At 35.6% G+C, this 14,696-nt stretch overlaps 1 protein-coding gene across 1 annotated transcript; it reads left to right on the top strand.

Annotated features, from left to right (window-relative positions):
* Positions 1-232: 232 nt before the first annotated feature.
* Positions 233-13,417, top strand: LOC103800455 (DNA topoisomerase 2-beta-like; the record flags this gene model as incomplete). The annotated part of the gene is made up of 9 exons (XM_009072831.1): positions 233-401; positions 1,064-1,154; positions 3,131-3,194; positions 4,371-4,516; positions 5,288-5,385; positions 6,805-7,017; positions 7,099-7,272; positions 13,097-13,198; positions 13,280-13,417. Coding segments are annotated over exons 1-9 (1,182 nt in total), but the record flags the coding sequence as incomplete, so codon positions are not given.
* Positions 13,418-14,696: the final 1,279 nt, after the last annotated feature.

The following is a 14,696-nucleotide window of genomic DNA, read 5'->3' as shown; positions in this document are numbered from 1 at the left end:
TAAGGTTTGAATATGTTACAATTTGTTAAGAATCTGTCATGTTATCTCTTGTCTTTTTTTTCTGATGCGGGGATAGCTTGATCTTAATACATCTGAAAACTTAGCATTTAAATTATGTGACAAGTTTTGATTGTGATTAAAATCTCTGTCAGAATTTGTTTATATCCTGAGAGTGATAGATTGAATGAATGAGGTTGATTGTTGGTTTGGTGTTTTGTTTTTTTTAGACATTATTTGATAATCAGATGAATGCATCAAAAAAGGAAGACTCAGAAAGCATTAATAAAAATGACACTTCAAAGAAGATGTCTGTTGAGAGAGTTTATCAGAAGAAGACTCAGCTTGAGCACATCCTCCTCCGTCCAGATACCTACATTGGGTCAGTTGAACCCTTAACTCAGGTAAGTATCACTAAATTTTTAGGTTTTGTTGTTTTCATGAGGAAATTATTATTCTGGTTGATAAATAGTCACATCTCTACTTTTCTGAGTGTTCTGAATCATAATGTTAAAAACAGAGGCTTTGTTTATGTGTAGGAAGGGTTCATGAAAAGAGCTCTTCAAGCAGCACATGCTTCATCTGAAACGACATGCCTAGAAAATACCAAAGTCCAGTCAAAACATAAACACAGCTATGTGTGTAAACACACAGTTGTGTGCATATACCAACGTGCCTATATGAACACAAGTATATATGCATATTTGTAAGTAGCATTTGTTCTAGGTCCAAAAATGCTTTGGTCTGTTTGTTTAGTTAGATAACAGAATTCAAGCCTCCTGCTGGCACTTTTTTCAGCTGTTTTTGTGAAGTTGCAAGTTGCTTTGAACTTCTTTGTCTATACTGTTAGGAGCTCCTAGCCAAGCAGAAAAGAATGGATTTCCATTATGGAGTTCTTTGTGGGTACAGTTGTAATTTTTGCCAGACTTCTGCTTCTGCTTTTGTGTTGCATGACAGCAGCAATCACACTGCAAGAGTAGAATTCCTGAAGGAAATAGATCTTAGAGAATCATAGACTGGGTTACCAAGACAGTAAATATTTTTGTTTTATTTTATTTGCATGTAGTTAATGTGGGTTTATGATGAAGATGTAGGAATGAATTGCAGAGAAGTTACCTTTGTTCCAGGCCTGTACAAGATCTTTGATGAAATTCTTGGTAAGTATTTTTAACAATATATATAATGCTTGAACATTCTGGATTAAATGCTCTTCTGAGCATTCTCTAAGTTTAAATCACAGACTTGGAGTCCCCCTAAACAGTAATGCATAAAAGTTTTGATGAATTCCAGCACTACAGAACTGTTTAAAGAGGGAAGAGTTTTCAGTTGACTTGTAAGAAAGTGTAAATATTTATTACTAACTGTCCAAACTAGATCATTCTTTATGATCACTCTTGTTAAAAGATTTTTAATCTGTGGTGTTGACTAGGGCTACAGCTTTAAGTGGCATTTGAAAGAAGGTTATTCTCCTGAAAGAATGCAACTTGTATGTTGTCTGAGTGTTAACTCAGATCATCATTTCATGAATCATACAAACTTCCTCCTTCTGTACAGAATGATGGTGGTGGTGGTCTTTCATGGATCATTTCTAGGCTTCAGGCAGTTTTAAAATGAATAGGTATCACATTGCCATTAAAAAGCAGTGACTGAGGTGTCTGAGGCACAAACAAATGACTTTTGGAAAATTCTGGTTTGAGTCTCTGAGTTACTGTGACTTATTAGTACATGATATTCTCTTGGTGACAGACACACATTGGAGACTAACCAGCAATAGAGATGTGCAACATTTGAATAGTGTGCTGTCTACTGAACTGAGATGTTGGGCTAACTGGCAGGAAATCTTGGGTTTATCAGTTTTCATGAAGTGCTGTTGTAAGGATTGGCAGGATTACCACATAAACTAAATTATGATCTGTTGAGGTCAGTGGAAATTATGTCGTGACCTTCATTAGGTTCAGAACTTCTCCACTTTTCTAAAACTGTGCTTCACAGCATTGCTATCTTGGAGGCAATAAAGACTGTGTCTTTGCCAGGTAGAAAAGAATGTTGTTTTTCTTTTTTTAACTTGATAAATACGTGAATGAAAATCTTTCATCATGGCTGTTTTGAGTGCTGCCTCATGGATGGAATTTATGGGCTCTTCATAGTAGGGAGACCACTTCCATATTGTGCCATTCAAAAGGAAGATCATTATCCTGTCATTATTGTAGTACCTTATGGCTTATTGCTTCATTGTGTAGCACTGATAAGTGCTCCTTGGAGTGTGGTTTGAGAGCTAGGGGTCAGCATAATAACAGTATGAAAATGTGACATTGTAGCTCTGCATGCTTTTGAATGAAAGTGCATTTAATGGTTTTAGCAAAAGCACCGTGAAATATCTGTTCTTATAGTGATATCTGTATCACCTATTAAGACACTGTGTTTTGGTGTTTTGGGGTTTTACTTTCATCTGTTTCATGAGTGATGGGACAAATGCTGAAAATTATTGTAAGGTGTTTTCATACTTAGTGGCCACAGTCACGTTTCTGCTTTCTGTAGTTAATAGACATTGGAGTGCAGTTCAATTAAATGTTGAGCAAATGTTAATTTCCAGTTATCCTTATCTTGATCCTAAACTCTGTAGGCTGTTAGTTGTAAGTCTCACAGGCCCCTTAGAGAAAACTTCTGCTGCACTCAAAAGACTCCTTAATGGATGTGACATTTTTAGTAGGTTTCAGTGGCTAAACGATGTGTAAACTGATCTGGTGATGCATTTAATTTTTTAGGTTTTTTGACACACATGGTGTAATAAATATCCAAGCAAGCACAGTGAGAGAAGAATGAAGTGCTCGGTATGTTAAGAACAGTTATAAGAACAGGCTCACAAAATACACTTCTATATTTAGTTCTAAGATAGTCTAACTGCTAAAATAGAGTCAGTAATTATAAGAAGGTTGAAAAATATCTTCTTGCAGATACTTGGTCATATTTATAGACTTCAGTAGTAAGAATACAGAATATACAAAGAGCTGCTAGATTAAGAATACCTGGACTATTGTAACTCGCAGTGGAACATGTGCACCATCAGTTCTACAGATCAAGAAATTAATTATTGCTCCTATGAAGTGTTAATTTGTGCTGCTTTGTTTCATAGTAAATGCTGCTGACAACAAGCAGAGGGACAAGAATATGACTTGTATTAAAATATCCATTGATCCGTAAGTAGTAGCATGTTTTCATTTTTCTTCCCTGCCAGTGCTATTGTAGTTTAGATTTGTACAAACAATTTTTCTAATGAAATTGGATTTCTTAAAAATACAATATTTTTGGGATTATTTCCATTGCCTTCATATTTTAAGATGAAGAAGTGAATTAAAAGCGGTTACTATTCTGAATTTATAATAATTTACTTTCCTAAACCATTCATTAATGTTGATTGAAAATTAAAACCAGAAGATCATAAAATCCATGGCACTGCATAAGTATAACCAGACAGGTTAGTGCTAAATACCAGCATTGAGGCTTTGTAACACAGTTTTGCACCTCTTGAACTTCTATGTTATCTCCTTTAGCATTAGGATAAGGTTATGTTTGAATTAGTCAGCTGTATCACACTGAAACTTCACATTGCTTATATGGCATTATCACTGTCTTTTGAGACTGAATATTTAAAGTGATAATTTCTAATGAGAAATACTGTATTTAAATAGGTGCTGATTGGGCGCCTTTATTACTTCATTTTCACTGACATTTGACTGAATAATAAGTATTTTAGACACCAGATTTTCACACCTAACCCTTAGGATAAATATGCCGAGAAGTAGTTTTTCTGCTTTCATCATGGAGTGGGAGGGAAATGGTAGTGTAAATCTCCTTGACCTGTCAGGATCTTGAACTCTCTAATGCTCAAAAATGAAAATGCAGTGTAAGAGCTGGAAGTATTAATGATGCCAAAAGCTGGTGGATTTTGGCACTGATACATTAAATAAGTTACAATATTTATCATAACTTGGAAATAACAGTTTTAAACAGATGATAACTTGGCTGTGTCTGGGCAGTCTTGAATGAAACCTAAAAAGCTACATCTCTAACTTGAGTGTAATTCTGTCACTGAACTTCAGGATCTTGTTGCAGATAATGATGGTGAAAGCTTTTCAAACAGGTTTTTGGGGGTCATTTTTATGATACAGAATGCTGTCATGTATGGACAATTATGCTCCATCTCCTAAGACATCTAATAAGCACAAATGAGTGTGGTTTTTTTTGTAATTAACAAAAAGTTCTGAATGTGGTATTTTGTTAATTTTTATGTAGTTATTTAAGCAGGTAACATGTGCACAGGAGCCAGTTTGCAAGATTACATTAATTGGCTTGATGTCTTCACTATTTTATAGGGAATCAAACATTATTAGCATATGGAATAATGGAAAGGGCATACCAGTTGTGGAACACAAAGTTGAAAAAGTGTATGTACCTGCTTTAATCTTTGGGCAGCTGCTAACATCCAGCAACTATGATGATGATGAGAAAAAAGTTACAGGTAAGACTATTTAACATGCTTTCTTTTATTCTTAATTAAGCCGTTCTATGCTTCTTCAGTATCTTGCTTTTCTTACTTTTTCTATTCTGTTGCATAACAGATGATTACTTAATCACCGTTGCTAGAGTTCTTTATTAGAGTGAAAAGACTTAAAAAACATAGCTTATTGTTTTCTTTGTTGATACCAGTGTTTGCAGAGAACTTTACATTTACATCTTTCATGTCACTACTCTTTGTTCAGTAACAAACAACATAGTTTTGTGGTTTAATTATAATGTTTACAAGCACTTAAATATTTATACCCTTGAAATGAAGGGAAAAGTAGTTTTAATAAATTAGGAGATGATTTATTCTCCTAAATTTAAAGTGACCCTAGTTTAGGTCGTGAATGAAAGATTCTGTTCTATCCTACCCCATGTATTTTGCCCATATTATGGTGTGTGTTTGCAGAGTGATTTAGATTTGATCATGATCTAGTTTTCAGATGGGTCAGGATGTTGGAGTCACTTGCCTTTCAGCAAGCAACTGGTAGATCAACATGAGGGAAGCAATGGGAGCATCCTGGACTTGGGGAGAAGAGCAAACTGCCCACTTTGAGGCAGAAACAGTTGTGCCAGATTGGACGTAGTGTGAAATTCTGTCTTTGGCATCCTTTAGTAGCTGTTGATAACTCTTGTCTTACATAGGAAGGAACATTTTACTTTATTGGCATACTCTATATCATAAATATGGCTCTGCTGTAGAAAACTTGTTATATGTTGTTTTTTTCAGGTGGGCGCAATGGCTATGGTGCAAAACTTTGTAACATATTCAGTACAAAGTTTACAGTTGAAACTGCTTGCAAGGAATACAAACACAGCTTTAAGCAGGTATAGAAATGTTCAAAACTTTTATCTTTTTCTTTGCTGTGGTTGCAAATTTAAAATTTAACACATATATTTCATGGCTATTTAATGAAATTTTTCATGTAGCATTTAAATGGATGTGTAGAGTTTGCAGGCTGGGTTAGTTCAGTAAAGTTGGTACTTGTATGTATTAGACTTTTTGGGTTAAGTAATACTTTCTTTGGAATGTTAGGAAACTGAAAATGAAAAACAAATTTCTGTTAAAACTGAAGTATATTCATACATGTGTGAAAAGTAATGTATTTAATGGAAATATTTTGTAATTGCTGTTGTAAAATCTGTCCAAAAAATCCCTTTGTACTTGTCTATGCAAATATGGAAACAATTATCTTTATGATTTTCTGTAGTGTTAAGAAACAGATTTTTCAGTGTTTCTATCATGAATTTCTTTAGCCCTAGCTGGACTGAGGTGCAGATTCCCCTCGCTCCCCATTTCAGTCCATTGCTCATTGTTCACATATAGACTAAGGGTTGAATGTAATCAGATGTGCTGTATGTAACTTTGAGATGGCCAATTTTCTAAAAGTTTAAAGAACTCTGACAGAGTATTAGGTTCCAGAGTTGTTTGGCTTTGGAGTCTTTCCCAGTTGGTGTCTTCCTGCTCTTTTTTTTTTGGACAAAAAATTAATTTCTGGTCATGCTGTCATGTTGCTACATAAATAATACATTTAATCTGTTACATCTGTCTCTTAAAAAAGTAATATTTTCTGCTGACTGCCTAAAGGCAAATTAATATTGGTTTGAGTGTACTTTTTTTTTAAAATGACACCCTTTTTGACTTAAAGTGCTACATTTTCCAGTATTTTCAAAAACTGTGAAAATTTAATACAACTGAACTTTGATATATGCTGTGAGCAGACATTCTGCTTGGTCACAAAAACGTGCCCATGTTCTTAAATAGGGTACAATACCAAGATTCCAGTCTGAACACCTTGTTTTTACCAAGAGGCTTTGCTTTGGTACACTGCACAGCCGCCAGGATGCTCTCAGAGACTGAGTCTCTGCACAGGGACTAGTAAGCCTCTCTGTAGAAATGTGTAGTAGATTCAAAGCATTAAACTGATGGGCAATAAGGACGGTTTAACTCACTTGTATTTAATTCAGTAAGTTCTGTGTGGTCTCTATTTGCATTCAAATCATGTCCATCATTGTAATGATACCTGCATGGTTACAGAAACCACAGATGTGCTGTCAGCTATGCTTGTGCTTATCTTTGTAAATCAGTTCATTTTGTGTAGTGTTTTACCAGAGGAAACTTCTAAAAAGTTTGTGAGCTTTTTGTTGTGTAGGTGTTGTAATCCTAGCATAGCTGGAAAAGGGAACAAAGGAGGAGAGGAGGATAACGTGTTGTAAACTAACATCTAAAATGTTTTCTTTCCAAAGACTTGGATGAACAACATGATGAAGACCTCTGACCCCAAGATTAAGCATTTTGATGGTGATGACTACACATGCATTACATTCCAACCAGATCTGTCTAAATTTAAAATGGAAAAACTTGATAAGGATATTGTGGCCCTCATGACAAGACGGGCGTATGATTTGGCTGGGTCATGCAAAGGAGTCAAAGTCATGTTGAATGGGAAGAAATTACCTGTAAGAGCATCATTTGAAATATCTTGAGTGCATTGAGTACTTGACAGGAAGAGTAGTGATTGTTGCCTGTGTTCCTTGTAGGTAAATGGGTTTCGCAGTTACGTAGATCTTTACGTAAAAGACAAACTGGATGAAACCGGTGTCGCCCTCAAAGTTATTCACGAAGTTGTGAACGAGCGGTGGGACGTGTGCCTCACTCTGAGTGAGAAGGGCTTCCAGCAAATCAGCTTTGTAAATAGTATAGCTACCACAAAGGTGAGTAGCTGCGTTAAACAGTAAAACACGTGAATGATAAAATGTGCATTGAGGTTATGCCCGGTCAGGTACTTGATAAAAAAATAAGTCTGTGTTACTACAAATAAATAGATGAGCTAATCATTTGCACGAGAGGATCTCTCAGAGCAATTGGTTGCAGAATAAATAGATGAGCTAATCATTTGCACAAGAGGATCTCTCAGAGGAATTGGTTGCAATCAAATACATTCATAGAAGTATTTCTACATATGCACTAGTTTTGAAAATACTGATAATCATTATCAGTGATACTGATGTATTATATGAGCATACATGGTATTGAAGACAGCTAATGAAACTCATTTATTCCTTTTTAACACATTGTAATAAGATAATTCTGAAAATAAGATAAAGTGTACAAGCCCCTTTAAAGCTACCAGTGGCAAGTTTTAGAGGGCAGAAATGGCTTGTGCTGTTCTTGAAAAATGGCTGTCCATTTATTGCTTTATGATGTATATAATTGGCCAGAAGTGTTGAGATTAATTTTCTTTTATTTGTGTGTCCTTATAAGAGTAATGAGGTCTTCTTCACACTTAGTAGCAACTACAGTACTAGCAAAATGATGTAATATAAAAATCTTCAGTTGTGAGAAAGCAGCAATATGCTCAGCATGCTCAAGTACAATTTTGTGCTTCTCAGATTGCTGGGGTGGTCAGGCACCAAGGCAGTCACCTGAAATCAACCAGCATAACTCATTTATGCCCATTCGGCATGGCCCAGGTTTAAGGATCTGGGATCTACCACAGTGAAAGAAAGTCTTTGTCATTTCTCCTCTTCACAGATTGCACTGGATGAGTGATCTAACAACTAGACTCTCTAGTTAGATCTAGGAGATCTAATGATCTAGATCTACCAAGACTAGAATAAACAGTTCTAGTCATTGGTGAGACTGTTTTTAGGGAATCTTAACTGTGAGCTTTACAAAAGATGAGGAAGATAAGAATTGGTAATCAGACACCTAAAACCTTCTCCTGGCTCAGATCTCTTCTGAAAGAGTCAGAAAAAAATTCTAATGGTAGCACAAATGGTTTGTAAGCAGCAGTGGTTGCACTAAGTGAACGTTCCTAGTCTAACAGGTGCCTAAAATACCAGTGTTAGTCTTTGTGGCAGATGATGTGTAGCCAGTGTTTTGGTGGGATATAATTTTTACTACATAACTTCTTCCAGTGTCATTTTCAGTGTAACTGAACAAATGTTCAGTGGTAAGGGGTATAGTTTATGTCATTGTAGAATATTTACTTTCTACATGTGCGTTTTAATGACATTCTTATCTGTTACTCGTCAAAACTAGGGATGACAAATGCATCTGGTAGTTGAAGGGTTGCAACTAAGTTTTAATTCAGTCCTCTTTATGCAGCATAAATAAGAAAAATAACATGACCTTAAGGATGTGAACAATACTTTTATGAAGAAACTGGCAATGTAGAGAAAGTTAATTATGTTTGATAACAGGTTAAGAAAATGTGTTTGAAAAAATGAATGCTTATTGGCTCTTAAGTCAAACATACTCCATACACTTACTCAAAAGATTTTGAATTTTACTCTTTTGGATCAATTTTCACCCGTCATGCGGTTACGCATACATTGTTATCATATATTCTTTAAGAAAATTCATAGAAAAAAGTGCTATGTATTCTTCAAAGGTAAGTGTTGTAATTTCTAGTTTTTCCCACTCTCCGGATCCATGCCTTATGTGTGTGACTGGATGTGGAGTGTTCGGGGCCGGTGAACCACCTCACCAGCAATTGATGTGCAGCTGCCCACTGATGAGACATAATGGCTAGTAGCTAACTGTGCCAGCTGCCTGTCCCTTATCTGCTAACAGGTGAGGAGCTCATTTCAGCTTTCAGTTTCTGTTTCTCGATAAGTTCCACCCAGTCGTAACTTCCCTTCCACCTTTTTTAAATTTGCTATAAATTCCAAACAAGTTTTTTGGTTTTTTTTTTTAATTTAGGTTGATGGGGTGTTTGGAAAGTCAGGCACTATGTTGAGGCGCAGCTCCCTTGTTTGGTTCTTCTAAATTTGTTATCTTGGTCAGCTCCACATTTATTCAAAATTTTGCCACCGTAAGCCACCACAGAAATCAACTCAGGCTCTGAGGCAGCATCTGAAAGAATGTTTGTAGCTATTACAGCTGTACAGATAACCTTTAGTGAGACTTGCAAACTGATTACACATGGTCTTCTTAAGCTCTGAATTTCAAATAGTAGCTGTGGTAGAAATTGTAGTAGAAACTTCAGTTATTAACATAACAATCTAATGATGTTTATATTATGGTAGCACTGCTAACTGTAATCTGACTGGTAATTTTAGCAGAAATGCTCATCTAATACAGTTGCAGTGTCAAAGAGTAGATTTGATGGGGGAGAATCCCAGCCTGTTAAAATTCGCTGGAGTTCAGCAACGTATTCAGGACTATTCCTATTTTCAGATTCATTCTATTAAAACAAATAGAATAGAAAACAAATGCAATTTGTTTGATTTATTTATTTGTTGATTTATAATGAGCTTCTGAAGTTTTCTGCCATATAAACCACTTATCTATCCATAGAATTTAAGTATGGATTACATATGAATCGATTTGAGCTGTTGATGATGAGAATAGGATGTATATAGGAGGCAGTCACAGCTTTATTTTTAAGATTTTAGTTGTTAGCATTTCCTTAGGTGCCTTTGCATCCCAAAGCTTGCAAGACTGGGATTCAGTCATTACCTTCTGGAAAAAGAAGGTTACACTCTTAGTGTTCTTTTCCCGTAATGCAGAATTCTCAGTAATCATTGATAGCCCTCTAGATTTAGAGGGTGCTTTTCTTTTTGTGTCTCGCTTGCGATTGTCCAGACAGCTGAGGCAGTTGTAGGCTGTTAGGTTCCATAGTGGGTACATGTGCCACCTACTGGTAAGAGGGTTGAGAGGTTCCCACCCCTGAGTGCTGAGCATCCCTCACTCATGGCTGCACACTTAAGAATGGACACAGAAATGGGGAACTCATATAATAACTTATAAAGAACAAGAATTACTGGTACGTTGATGTTTTATTGATATGTCAGATGTGAGTTTTAGCAAAACATTTGTAGTGCTAGAATTGTAAAATAAAAAATACAAACATAAAATTTGCTAAAGTTGTAAGTACAGAAATATACTGAGATGTTCCTGTCAGCATGAGTTTTCACTAGTGTGATTAGTAAAAGTAATGCATTTAAAAATTGCCATTCAAATGTAGAATGATTTTGAAACATGTAATTTGGTATTTTCCTGTAGTAGCTTTTCCTTAGATTTTGGAAATGGATTTTTTTTTTTCCTCCAAAGTGACAGGATATTGATATATCAGATTTCAGTTGAACTCTGCCTATGCTGAAACTCTGTCATCCATATGTGAATAAAAACATTTGTGTTTTACTTTTGGTGGCTTTTGAGGTTTGGGTGTGGTTTTGATTGTTTTTTAGAAGAAATGCCATGAACAAATACTTGATATGGTGCTTCTAAAACACACCAGTGGTTTGTTTGGTTGCTGTTTTAATAGGTGACTCAAGGGACTGACAGAAACCATAGATGGTTTCTTTGAAGTGCAAGTACTGGTTTGATTATGACTAATAATATTTACCATCTTAACCATTTTGGTTTTACCTCCTCATTTTTTTGATCTCTACTTTCTGCATGAAGTTGAGAACACAGCTGCTATCTCCCATCAGTTCAACCACCTTACATCTTCAGTGTTTTCTGATGTACACTCTGCCTTAGAGGGTAGAATCATAACTTTTGGGATTTTCTCGCTAGTTGTTTTTCGGCTTTTCGGCTGCTGTATTTTCTTCGTGGTGTTGTTTTCTGTTTCTTATTTCTTATCTATACTGTACTTCTTCATACCCATCGAAAGCTTTTTTTTCTCCTCAGTTCTGTTTTAAAAACAGCTTTAAAGGAGGAGGTTTTTTAATAGGGTTTGTTACCACATGATTAATATCTCACTAAGCATTTTTTCTTTATTTTGTATTTCCTAATGCAAACTGGTCTGAACAGAAAACAGTATTTGTCTGTATTTTTGTAAGGCACTAATTGACATAAAGCAAAGGTGACCTGTGTAAAATATGGAGTGTTGGTATGTTTTAATTCTATTGAATATGCCTGAGTCATTCCATTCTTCATTACAAGATAATAGATTTTAGTTGAAATATCATGAACTTCCTATGACAGCCACTAGAATCTAACATTTTATTAATATTTTTGCCTGTTCATCTACAAATTTTAAGGATGGCATTTGAATAATGAAAAAATATGAACAGCTTTCAGATAACCAGGAGTTTAGGACTGTTCGTATTTTTGACATCTTTTCAAAGAAAGCCTGATGTTCTCTGCCTGTAAGGGAAGTTGTCTCCCCATGGACTTGTTAATATTTAAACATGTTTCTCACCACCAGTTCAGGCAATTTCTGTAGTTCTTGTTCCACAGAATTAAAGACTACAGGAAACATACCTTCAAATACCAGTTGTTGTTCCTAATCTGTCATGTTTTATCTATGATATAAGTCTTTACTAGTGGTTCCGATTCAGTTTACTTCTGCATTGTGGAACATACCCCATAATTATTAGGTTTATCTTACACATGTAAATCAGTAGTCAGTGTTAGAATGTAATAGAAGTGCAACAGACTGTTTGCATTTGGGTTTTTCCCAGAAAGCTTATGTGAAATGCTTTTATTTTTCCAAGCACTTTAATACCAGAATTACTTGTCTTCTAGCAGTATGATTTGTTTTGTTTTGTTTTAATTCCTGGTTGTCTAAGTCCAAAGAGAATTGTAGCTAGAGAATGTGACAGAAGCTTTAGGGCTCTTTCTGAAGGTGTTCAAATGCTTAGTGCTTCCTTATTTAAACTGAATTTCTTTACTAATAACACTACTATTTAAAGACTGGAAATAATCTGTTTCTTCACTCTGCTGTATTGCAAAGCATGAGTTATATATGTCTTCAGAAAGGTAACTTTACTGACTTACTAGTTCCAAAGTTTAAGTAAATAAATTATTTCTTCCTCAGCATCTGTTGTATTAGGTATCATAGGTGGGAGCTGAAAACATTGCATACACCAAAAGTTTTCTTGCTATAGAGGCTTAGAAACATAGAATCCTCAAGGTTGAAAGAGACCTTTAAGATCATCCAGTCCAACCATTCACCCAGCACCACCACTGTAACCCCTAAACCACTAAACCATATCACCCAGTGTCAAATCCAGATGCCACTTAATCACCTCCAGGATGGTGATTCCACCACCTCCCTGGACAATCTAATCCAATGCCTGACCACCCTAACAGTGGAAAATTTTTTCTATTATCCCATTCCAATCTCCCCTGTGTCGTCTTAAAGCCATTTGAAATACCTGGTTGAAAAGGCCTTAGGCAAGAATAACCAGTACTCAGCCCCCTTTCATATAGTGTAAAGAGAAGAATTCTGACAGGCACTAGGAATGTTTCACTTTCAGCTCTTATGGTACAACAGAGGAATAAAAATCCAAGCCAGCACACATACTCTTAAGGTTTTCTATCCTGTTAAAAGCTGTAAGCAGCTGCATTTGAAATCCACAACTGTACAGTGAATGAAAGGTCTCCTACTTCTTCTGTGCTGTGTAGCTTCTGTCATCCTCACTTGAATGAAGACTGAATGGCTTGAAAGAGAAACTTTAAAGCAAAGTATGCATGGATTTCCAAATTTAAGTATGACTACAGGAACTTTATTCATACAGCTAAAAGCTATTAGGAAATTCAATGGTTGTTTTGTTTTTGGTTTTTTTCTTCTTCATTCAGGGTGGTAGGCATGTTGACTACGTGGTGGATCAGGTTGTGGGCAAACTGATAGAAGTGGTGAAAAAGAAGAATAAAGCTGGAGTTTCAGTGAAACCATTTCAGGCAAGTAACTTTATACAAAAATCTTGAAAAAGGGGAATGTGGGAATTCTATTGAGTAAACTGTTTTCCATGTTTTCAACAGGTGAAGAATCATATATGGGTTTTTGTTAATTGTTTGATTGAAAACCCGTCATTTGATTCCCAGACAAAGGAAAACATGACATTGCAACCTAAAAGTTTTGGGTCCAAATGCCAGCTATCTGAGAAATTTTTTAAAGCAGTAAGTAAAGCTTTTTTTTTTTTCCCCCCTTTCCTGCAAAGTAGGAATTGGAATACTGGATCACAAGTGTATGTGTGTTCTGTAGCAGAAGAATAGTTATAGTGCATTATGGTACTCTAGTGGCATTTGCATACTATGAAAATGGGATTGGAGAACTTCTGTTCATTCTTTGGTCTCAATAATGGAAACAATGGCTTCAATTTGGTTGTTGCCCTGGATTTAAAAGTGAGCTTCACCTGATCAACTTGTTTGTTGGAGATTCTGGTGTTTACATCGGTGAAATGTATTTGACTCCTAAAACCAAAACACAGTCCTTGACCAGTTTTTTTTGTGTTGAAATAATTTTCTGAAGTTGAGAATGCTGTCTGCTGTATTCTTTGGTATCAGTCCTATTCTGTTTCACTGAAATAGAGAGAGGAGATATGTCACACTGTGCTGGTTTTCACTGGGGTGGAGTTAACTTTCTTCACAGTGGCTAGTATGGGGCTGTGTTTTGGATTTGTGCTGAACTCATGGCACTGTCCTATTTAGTGCCTGTAGCATAAATGGAACTTTTGGCATCAAAATCGTTGTATAGTGTTTTATTCTTCCAATTCTGTGTTCTGGGTGACATTCTTAGATAATTTAAGGGGAAAAAATGTGTTGTGTTACAATGCAATCTTATATAACAAAATCTGAATTAATATGTGTTGTAATTTCTATCTGTGGGCTTGATTTATAGTTTTTCTCATATTCCCAGAAGTGAATATTGATTTTGAGATGTGTTAAATGTGCAGCAGAATCTCAACAATGAATTTATTGTGGGGGATAATGAAAAGCCAAAGCTCACAGTATTTTGCTCCACCTGTATTTTCTTTTGATGTGAAACCAAACCTAAAGCAGTTTTAGTTTAGAAAATTTATGTACTATTTTTGCTGCAGATGTGTTTCTAAAAATGGGATCAGTTTTTCAAGTGGTTAATGTAAAACCTTATTCTTAAATGGTTTCAGTTATCTTTCAGACATTTTCAGTCATTTAAAAAAAACTTTAAATGGTGATAAATATCCCTTAAGGTTACTTTTTGCCGTCAAAGTCCAGGAAACAGGAGCTTAGTAACTGAAATGTGTCAGCACATCAACTACACAATATAAGACAATCTCTTGTTAGGTCTCAGGCCTCTTTTCCTCTTTCTACCAGTTATATCAGGGGTGGAAAAGGTAACTCTATATGTGTGTTGTGTCTTGGTTGTATGTGCATAAAATGATAAACAGTGAGGATTGTACTAATTCCTTATTTATTA

Source organism: Acanthisitta chloris, unplaced genomic scaffold, assembly GCF_000695815.1.
Source record: "Acanthisitta chloris isolate BGI_N310 unplaced genomic scaffold, ASM69581v1 scaffold38294, whole genome shotgun sequence".
Lineage (NCBI taxonomy): Eukaryota > Metazoa > Chordata > Aves > Passeriformes > Acanthisittidae > Acanthisitta > Acanthisitta chloris.
The sequence above is the reverse complement of the archived record's forward strand: the minus strand, read 5'-3'. Positions and strand labels throughout refer to the sequence as shown.